At 36.2% G+C, this 10,393-nt stretch overlaps 1 protein-coding gene across 4 annotated transcripts in view; it reads left to right on the top strand.

The window, feature by feature from the left end:
• The window catches only part of ATAD2B (ATPase family AAA domain containing 2B), a 125,442-nt gene extending 116,066 nt beyond the window's left edge, over window positions 1–9,376 (top strand). For all 4 annotated transcript variants that reach the window (XM_043469254.1, XM_043469255.1, XM_043469256.1 and 1 more), the window contains 3 exons: window positions 2,390–2,517; window positions 2,820–2,948; window positions 5,923–9,376. In XM_043469254.1, coding sequence (XP_043325189.1) covers window positions 2,390–2,517; window positions 2,820–2,948; window positions 5,923–5,964 — 299 coding nt within the window. In that variant the 3' untranslated portion in view covers window positions 5,965–9,376. The remainder of the gene's footprint in view (window positions 1–2,389; window positions 2,518–2,819; window positions 2,949–5,922) is intronic.
• The last annotated feature ends 1,017 nt before the right edge of the window (window positions 9,377–10,393 follow it).

Raw genomic sequence — 10,393 nt, forward strand, 5'->3', positions numbered from 1 at the left:
GACTAAAAGTTGAGTAAATCCACAGTTGTTAAGAGGACGAGATTTCTGACAGAAGGATTATTGGGATGGGGTGAGAGGTAGGTGAGAAGACTTGGATGCTATGGCAGTATGGTGTATCAGAGTCATATAAACCCACATTATATTTCCACTGTTTATTATAATCATGTGACTCTGAGCTAGTTGCTTGTATTCTCTGGCCCTGCGTCTTTCCATCTGAGGGGTGTTAATCTAGAGACACTCTTGCTTTATAAACCAGTGGTGGAAGAAAGCAGCAGAATCCTCACTGTCAAAGTGACTTGATTCTTTTTTTTTTTTCATTTATTTATATTAGTTGGGGGCTAATTACTTTACAATATTGTAGTGGTTTTTGCCATACATTGATATGAATCAGCCATGGATTTACATGTGTTGCCGAGTCAGAACTCTCTGTCCACTCCTGAGTTCCTTTGAATATGTGATTCCTGAAGAAGCAGTGGATATGGGGCGAGTTGAGGGTTTCTGGCCCTGCTTTGCTATTTATCATGATTCTTTAGCCCATGGTGGGGTGGGGTGTATTAAGAGACAGTGTGCATTTCCTTCCTAAACAGGTAACTAGTCTTGCACTCATTTATCTTGAAATTGTATTGTGCTCTCTAAATTGTGTGGAATGTATGGTGTTAGCCTGGAATTTGGGCTCTGTGAGAAAAGTTTTTTAATGCCAGTTTGTTTGAGCATCCGGAAGAATTAGAGTAGGATGGTATTGTTCACAGTCTTAGAATTCTTTTAACAGATAAAGAGAAAGGTACAGATTTAAATGCTGCCTCTTGAAAATTTTTAATATGTAATAGTAGAAAGCAGTTTTAGAAGCAGTATTTATCTGGGCTATCATATAGACAGAACTTAAAAAGTGTGTTGAAGCTAGAATTAAGTAATGAATGGGACAGTGTGGGGAAAAGGGAGAGACTCCTGTTATGAGGCAGAATAGGTGGGTGGGTGGGTGAGTCTTTGCAATGCTACTTCACTATTAGATTTTAGTAAGCTTACAGAAAAGGTTTAAATGAATATTATGTTCACCTAACAGCTTTAAAAGTATTTGCTGTATAAAAGTTTCACCTGAAGTTTTCATTTGTAACTGTCCAGGGCAATGTAACCTAGCGCAGTGGTTCCTAACTCAGGTTCTTGGACCCCCCTAGACGTCCATGGGTGTAATAATGAGGATTCGTATGGTCTTAACAAAACTTCTAGCATATGTTAATTAAACTGTAAATATAGGTTTTCAGTCTAAAGGCTGTCTTTAATATAAAACTTCTGTGATACATCAGGGTATATGTTTTTGAAGGCAACATCTTGGTTCTTTTATTATTCATATAGCAGGCATTGATGAGAAAGAATTGTTTAAAGACTTGGGAATAAGAGGACTAATGCAGGAGGGAAGAGAAAGATTCTCCTTAGTTTCCCAGAACATGGGCCAGGTCCTGTAAAAAGCTCTGAAATGGTCCAAGTTTGTCCTTGTGGCCCCCTACCCCTGCCCGTCTCTTCTTAAGAGCACTCCTACTCAGAGTGCATAGGGCTTGATGGTCTGCCTACCCTTTCTACTCCTCAGAGTGCCTGGTGCTGTCAGATAAGACTTCACTTCAGTTCAGTCGCTCAGTTGTGTCCGACTCTTTGTGACCCCATGAGTTGCAGCACGCCAGGCCTCCCTGTCCATCACCAACTCCCAGAGTTTACTCAAACCCATGTCCATCGCGTTGGTGATGCCATCCAGCCATCTCATCCTCTTAGCTGCCTCCAAATTTCTATTTTTTTCAGTGTGGTTGGTCTCAGGAGAATGTTGGGAGGAAAGTAATTAAATTATATTAATTTACTCTAAGGCAGTAGGAAAAGACACTAGACCTTTTGCATTTTTAATGGGCTTATATTTTTAAGAGAAAATATTGTGTAACACAGGCAGTATAACTGAGAAAAATAAGAAATTTCAGGCAATGTTGAGGAAAATGTTTTGCTTTGGGAGGCAGATATGAAGCAGGTTGGCCTTACTTTGTGTTAGCATCTGCTTTTCTATGTTGCTTCCTTTTCTTCTAGTTCTGAAAGCTCCACATTTTAAAATGATTATCATACAGAGAGTGAAGATAGTTTATAAGTTACTGCTTAGAGCTGAAGATTACTTTTATCTTCCTTTCAGTGGATACATTTGTTAGATGATATTCTGGTATGACTTGGCTTTCATGGTTGTGGTTTAGTCCTCTTTAATTTGGGTTTCTTAGTCTTACCTCAAAAAATCATTTATTACTTGAAGAATAATATCTTTATTCCAAAAAGGATTTGCGGTGGGTAAAAGAATTTATAATAGTTTAAGCCTGATTTTTATTAACTTTTATTTGCTGCAGTGCATTTTTTTTTTCAATTGTAGGTGCTTCTAAAGTAAAGAAATATCGTAAGTTAATTTTAGAACAGGCAAAAACAACAAGCCTGGAACTGGTTCCAGAAGAGCCATCTGAGCCTGTGCCGCCTCTTATAGTTGATCATGAGAGATTGAAGGTAAGCTTAGCTCTTTCCGGGAAATTTTAAATGAATGGAAATAAAGCAAGTTTTAGTAATTTTTTCCTTGAACCTTGGAATATGAGTACTCTAGGGCTTCTAATGAAAACGAGTTGTTTGTGTTTTGAGAGGTTTAGAAATATGAGAATGTTGTTGGTGATAAACTAAGCCCTGGAATCTTCTAAACTAAGGTGTCAGGTTTACACCATAGCATGTGGTATCTGTTGCCTTGCATTTGAGTAGTACTGTTTCAGTCTGAACAATGAAATCAAACTTCATTTTATTCTTTTAATTTTTCTTAGAAATTGCTTGATTTGTTGGTAGATAAAAGCAACAATCTGGCAGTTGATCAACTTGAGAGATTATATTCTCTTCTTAGTCAGTGCATCTACCGTCACCGTAAAGATTATGACAAATCACAACTTATAGAGGTAAGTTTTTAGTTCATCTGGAGAATAAATAAATATGTGTTTTTACTTGGCACAAAATAAAGAGAAAACAAAGTTATTTTATTTTAAATTTTTCACCAAGTAACTGAAGAGTGATTTGAAGATTTAAGATTAAGAAGAATCATTACGAGTTATAAAAATAACCTCTCTGTACCCTTTTGTCTCAGAACAGAAGTAATCTGGGATTCTTTGTTTATCAAAGCACAGAAATTCATGGTTGGCAGATACATAGGATAGTATGTCGCAGTTCTCCCCTTTCTTGCTTCTCAGCGACTTCATGGATTATGCATATCACTTGGGCCTGTTGAATGTGAGCATGGCCTCACAGTCCATGCTACCACTACTCTCTAGGCAGCCACTACTGGTTAAAAGGAGTTGGTATGGGCCATGAGACCTATTGGCCACCTAGTAATGATTGGACGAGAACTTAAAAGTCATCTCATTTAATCAGATCTAGTCCTGTGAAACAGCCACATGAGTGGTTGTCCTTATGCTTGGATACCATAGAAGTGAGCCATTCCCTTTCTAGACAACTCTGGCCCATAAGAAAATTTCTTATAAATATGAGCTTATATCTTTTTTCAAATAATTTACATCATTAAGTCACTCTTCTGCTTTTTGAGGTCATCTGAACAAATGTAAATGCAAAAAATGAATAAGACAGAAGTCTCTGTTCTCAAGGAACATTTTTAGTATGTTAAAGATTTATGTGTAGAGGATGTGCCTATTTTGCATGTGTAATAAGGAATACAGGCATATCTTGCTGTGCACATACTGTAGTTTTTGCAAGTTGAAGATTTGTGGCATCACTTCCATTTTCCAACAGCATTTGCTCACTTGTGTTTCTGTGTTACATTTTGATAATTGTAGTATTTCAAACATTTTCATTATTATGGTGATCTGTGATTAGTGATCTTTGATGTTATTGCAAAAAGATGATGACTTTCTGAAGGCTCAGACGGTGGTTAGCATTGTTTTCCCCCGCAAATTTTAAAATATTAAAAAAAATTAAGGTGTGTACATTGTGTTTTAGATATAATGCCATTACACAGTGTAGTGTAAACACAAATTTTATTTGCACTGGGAAACTAAAAAATTTATATGACTGCCTTTGTTTTTGTCTGGAAGGCAGTGTCTCCAGGGTATGCCTGTGTTGGGCTTCCCACGTGGCTCAGTGGTAAAGAATCTGCCTGCGGTGCAGGAGATGCAGGTTCAATCCCTGGGTCAGGAAGATCCCTTGGAGAAGGAAATGGCAACCCACTCCAGTATTCTTGTCTGGAAAATCCCATGGATTGTGTAGCCTACCACCAGGCTACACAATCCATGGGGTCAAAAACGAGTCAGATACGACTCAGCAACTAAACAACAACAACAATGCCTGTATTATACTTGAATCAAAGCAAGAGTGCACTTAAAACTTATTTTGTAATCATATTTTTCTGTCACAATTTTATGAATCTGTACCAACCTTATATAATAATGTAGAAATAATAGGAAAGCAAAAATGAAAAAATAAAAATATCACCCACATACCACCATGTGGAGGAAACTAATCGTTGTTAATCTCTTAGAATATCTTCCATCCTTTAAAAATGTCTAGATGTACATAACATGTATATAAGTATGAATGTATATTTAAAAGTTGGGATAGTATTATATATTCTGTTTCATAACTGGACTTTTCTCCTACTCAGTAACATATGATGAAACATTTAGCAGGAGTAATTTTGATTGATCATTTATATAACCTTTTCATTAGATGGTAATCTGTTAGTATACCTTATTAGTTCTGTAGAGATGTAGGATATAATTTCTTTGGAGGTGTTTTGGGTGGCGCAGTGGTAAAGAATCCACCTGCCAGTGCAGAGACACAAGAGATGGGGGTTTGATCCCTGGGTCGGGAAGGTCCCTGGAGTAGGAAGTGGCAACCCGCTCCAGTATTCTTGGCTGGGAAATCCCATGGACAGAGGAGCCTGATGGGCTATAGTCCATGGGGTCGCAAAGAGTCAGACATGACTGAGCACACACACATTTATTTTTCATAAAGAGGGAAAAGAAAACCAGATGTCTTAGATGTATTTGGCATTTGCCTATCTGAATGTAATGTGTGGGGTAGAGTTCCTTACTTTTTAAAAATTCTAGAGCTTCTTTGTTCACACGATGATATTTGATTATCATGAATGGACTGAATACTCTTCAGCAGTGAAACATTTTTCAGTCTGGGTCTTGGAACCGTATAATCTTGGGGCCTCATTTAGGAGGGAAGGAAATCTATAGCAGAATCACCAGTGAGTGGCATTCCTGGTGGTGGTGGCATTGACTCTTCCTGGCTTTTTTTTTTTCCTTCTAAATTTCAACTCTAATTGAAGTGAACAGCATTGGGAACAAGGTGCATTCTACTTTGGGTACAAGTTTTACTATATGGAATACATTCATTTTGCTTTGGGAGTTGAATATAATGAGGACTTCCCTGGTGGCTCAGATGGTAAAGAATCTGCCTGGAATGCTGGAGACCCAGGTTCAATTCTTGGGTGGAAAAGGCCCCCTGGAGAAGGAAATGGCAACCTACTCCATAATGAGTAGTGAAGGATGTAGGCTCTGGAGTGAGGCTACCTGTATTCAAATCCTGACTCTGTATCCATATCTTGACTCTGCTATTTACTACCTAGCAAATTATTTATATATGCAAATTTCTTAATAAAATATCTGGTATAATAAGAACTCATTGTTGCTAGTGTCATCCTCATTGGCCTAAACGTAAAATAGGAGGCATTTGGAAATGTCTAGAGTAGATAGTCTTACACAGTAACTATAGTATTATAATCAGGAATATATGTAAAGCTTAACTTTGTATCTAGATTTCTTTCTTGGGAAAGTTGGTTTGAAGTGAATTTTTCCATAATGCTTTTGTATTTCCTTTAATAGGTAACTTGTACTTTTTTCCTCCCCCTTATAGGAGATGGAAAGAACAGTTCATATGTTTGAGACATTCCTATGAACCTTTCAAGAAGAGTGGTTTATCCCCTCCAATCTGCTCCTGACAGAGCAGTCTTCTGAGCCATTCAATTTCAAATTGCACCAATTAACGTGCAGAGCCTTGGCGTAAAGTGCTCTCTCACTCATTCTCTCTCTGTTGAATTTGGTGCTATTGTCTCAGGTACCTGAAACCAACCAGCCTACAAGAACCAAACAGAACTTCAGAAACATGTTGTATTTTCCACAAATAAAAAATACAACCCCACAGATTGGAGATTTTGGTGCTACAGAAACTGCTCTCACTTCTGCTCCTCTTTTTGTGCACTCTTTTTTGGAGACTTCTCTCTTAGGGAGCAGACCAGCAAATTTGAGGAAACTGGATGGGGCAGTTCTTACTGTGTTGAATTGTTTAAAAAATGGGCAACCTGTTCCTTTCCCTCTCCTTTCTACCCCTTTTATCATATTTGTTTTATTTTTTTCTCTGGGTAATGGACTAAAGCCTGTTTTGAAATTGGTATATTCTGGTGGGAAACTGAAAAAACTGGATGAAATTAGATTAGGCTCTTTAGAACTGCCTTTAATGTGCCTTTTTATTCATTTGAGAAAGGATAAGGCTAAACACAAGGTTGGGCTTGTTTGTAGCAAATGAATTAGAATGTTTTCTTTGGTCACAACCCTGAAAATAAGTTTTGATACTCTGTATCATTAAGAGGCAGCCAGTGATTTGGTATAAAATGCCTATCTTGCTTTTAAAACTCAATCAAGAAAGTTGTTAAGCTACAAAATATACTAAAAATGGTAAGTTTTCCTGTATGGTTCGTTTCTGTTTAAGAAACATGTGATGAAGCAACAACAAAAAATAATACACAATCCATCCAAAAATAAAAAACACACTCTTTTTGGTATTGATGACAATGATGGTCAGAAAATAGAACTGCCTTCTATTTTCTTCTGTCAGTGGTAATTTAATGGATATTTATGTTTGAGTTCCCAGAGAAGAATGATTTTCATGTATAGCAAATTATTACTGTTTTGGTTTAAAGCCAGGACTTGCCAAATGGAAAGAAAAGAGGAATTTTTATCTAGGAGCTCCATAAAATTCTTTTTCAATATGCATAGTTGCAAGTGAGCTCTGGTATGGTCCTTGAATAACAGTATTAATATTTAAATCCCTCATCATAAGCTTACCTTCACAACTAACTATTCATTTTGATCGGAACCCATTTTGGATCTTGTTGAGTGATTTCTGTGACTTGTACTTATCTAAAATTAATTATGGATTACTAGTTTTACAAAAACTTTCTACAAATTCAGAGACACAGTCTAGGCAGTTGCAAAGAGGCAAAAGGAGTGCAGTGACTTTTTTTATCAGATGATTTTTAAACAAAAAAGTAGAAAATTTTGACAAGTTGGCTTGATACCTTCATTCATTATAGCCGTTAGCTGCACAGGTGTGTCTTTCCAATATATGCAACACATGTAGTTTGGGTTTTAATTAGAGCAAATGGTCTTGGACTACTGCAGAGATACTGAGCTACCTCAGCTTTTTGTATTTTAGTTACCAACGGTGTCTACAGAGTTCTGTATTCACTTCGCCACCGTTTACATGCTGAAGCTAAGGTACTTGTCTTCTTGTCTCTGGCTTTGTAGGGTGCTGGATGCCAGTGCAGAAAGCACGCTTTGGCCAAGGCTACTGCAGTAATCTTAAGTGCTTCTTTGCATTTACATGAACATTTTACGCTTTCTAACTCTAGTTTAATTTTAAAATAATGCCACTTGTTTTCTTTATACCTATGAACTTTTCATGATATTCAGTTAGTCATATAATTCAAGATGCTACCCGTGTAGACACACTGTATTTTTAAGGTGGGCAAGTGCGATTAACGATGAACCAATTTTAAAGGGGAGGTCATTTGAAACCTCTAATTTGATTATTGGGAGGATTTTCATGCTTTCTTTAGTATTTATTACCATCATACCAGTTCAAGCTATTTTACTGTCTAATACATTAGCATTTTGTATTTTGATGGAAATTGTTACAGAATTTAAAGATTTGATGAAATAAGATGTAGCAGATTTTTTGTAGCAAGTTTCTGGTAAAAGGGTTTTTTGCAAGTCTCAGGTTCTTGCTGCACTATTTTTCTTTAAATATTTATTCCAGTTACTCTAATTCAGAAGCATTCTGTTCAAGTAACAGCAGCACTTGTGAATGGAAAAAAAAATGCACATGTTCTTAGTAAGTTACTAAATTTGTACAAGTTAAGGTTTTAGCCATCAGTGAGTTTGACAAGGGAAATTTATTTATGTTCAGCATTAAAATGCTTCCAAAAGATCAAGTTTTTTAATTTTAACCTTGATAGAGATAAGAGAAATAGGAGGCAACCTCAGTATGATAGGATCTGCCACTCTGAACAGTTTAGGTCTTAAAGAGAAAGCCAATCTAATGCCAAGGGGAGAAAAATGAGCTGAAATTGAACCAACTCCTCTGGCCCCTTTCCCCCTGCAAAAGAAACATGCTATACCAGTTTTGCTTATTTTACAGATATCTGGTGGTTCTATAATTTAAAGCAGCTTGTGAAATTATCCAAGCACACTTAATTTTGTTTACCTTTCTGTAAGTTCTTAATTTTTGCTGTATAGCATTGGCAAAAATATGTACAAATTGACCTCTGTTCTTATTTCCTATTGTGAGCATTATACGTTAGCTCCTGTGTAAAACCTTGCTCCCAGATCACTAAAATGTGTATCACAGCCCAGCCCAACAATAGTTAATGCTCAGCTGTGGGGACCATAGGAGCTTTTGAAGACAATGGAACCGCACTAGGGTTGAAACTGATGGCTGTGGAGTTAATTGTGTTTTTGAGCTTGAATCTCACCTGTGATTAATTTTTTTGTTTGTTTGTTTTGTTGTCCTTTCAGTACATCCTTTCATGACTTGATTTTTCTCATATGCCAATGTATTTGTAGGTTTACTGGATTTTATTTTTTAGGGAGTGGGGTGGTAATATCTTCCCATTTTTTGATTAAGTTGGTTCAGCTATGGTGCTATTCAGTAGGTATCTTCAGTGTCAGGTCCCGTAGCTGAATGCCATTGTTATTATAATTATTATTTGTAATCACATTGTAAGCTTGAATTTGGACTTGTACCAACATCTTTTGTATTTTGTACATTTGGTTATTTAGACTTTGGGAGTCCTCTTTGGTTTCATTCATGTATGTCTACTTTGTAGAGTAAGTAGACCTCCTCAACTATGGTCTATTTTGGGTTTGTAGTTTAATTTAGAATTGTGTTAAGTTGATGTTTTACATTTGACTTCATTTTACATTAGTTTGAAGTAAATTATTTAATTTTTGAATTCTGGAATTTTGAACATTTACTGTAATTTGTAATATAACTGCTGTGAAATACTTGAATAAAGATGACAAGAAAAACATGTCTTTCTTCAGCTTAATCATCATTACTATTGGCTGCAAACACAATGCTTTGTTTCTAGCTAAACTCATCTATTTTGCAGCTAGGGCATGTTGATGTTTATTAAGCACCACCAAAATCTTGTTCTATGATTCTTTTAGATTTAGTCACCCTAGGTGTTTTTTAGTTTAAAGTTTTTCTGTTGAACAAGTGTAGTTTTAACTTCACTTGAAGATTGTCTAAAAGTTGTTTAGAATCAAATGGATTACTTCTGCGATTTGTTTTTCTCATTGGAAGACTGTGCTACAATAGATGATCAGGTAGTATGGTTCACTTATTTTATAGTGCTCTTCTCTCTGATCAAGTAGTTATCGGTGTATTTTGAATAATAGATAGAATTTAAATGTGGAAAGAGATTTCACACCAGAATTTATGGGGTTTATTGCTTTAAGCGAATAGAATGTACTTGGCTTTATATTGCCTGTATTTCTGTTGTCTGGTATATCTCCCAAGGTTAGTATACTTATCTTCCTCTACATAAATCTTTAATTCCTCCCCCCTGCCATTTTTAAAGATCATAAAAAGGAACTGTTTGAATTTGTTTTTCTTGGTTTTGCAGATTGTTTAATTTTTACTTTTGATTGTTGTATGTATCAGAAGACTGATATTGATAAATCTGGGAAACAGACTTTTGAAAGTTTTATCTGAATGTTTAGATAAGGAGTTTATAATTGAATTTGAGTCTCAATCAAGTTTTGAGGGCCCCAGGGATGAAGTTGGGTTTATATATCCAGTTTTAGTTTTCCATTGAACTCAAAACTACAGTAAAGTGAGAGACTAATCTTTAAGTATCTGCTTCATTTAGTCCTCATGCCCAAACACCTGAAAAGTTGTCTCTTGGCTATATTTTAGAATACAAATTCTCTCTCTTTCCCACACAATCATGTCTGTTAGTGCTAGGCACTGGGTCAGAAATATGTGACGTATGATATAGGTGACATTCTCTGCCCTTCAGGAGCTTATAGTCTGCTGGGGGAAG

This window comes from Cervus canadensis, chromosome 5 (genome assembly GCF_019320065.1).
Source record: "Cervus canadensis isolate Bull #8, Minnesota chromosome 5, ASM1932006v1, whole genome shotgun sequence".
Taxonomy (NCBI): domain Eukaryota; kingdom Metazoa; phylum Chordata; class Mammalia; order Artiodactyla; family Cervidae; genus Cervus; species Cervus canadensis.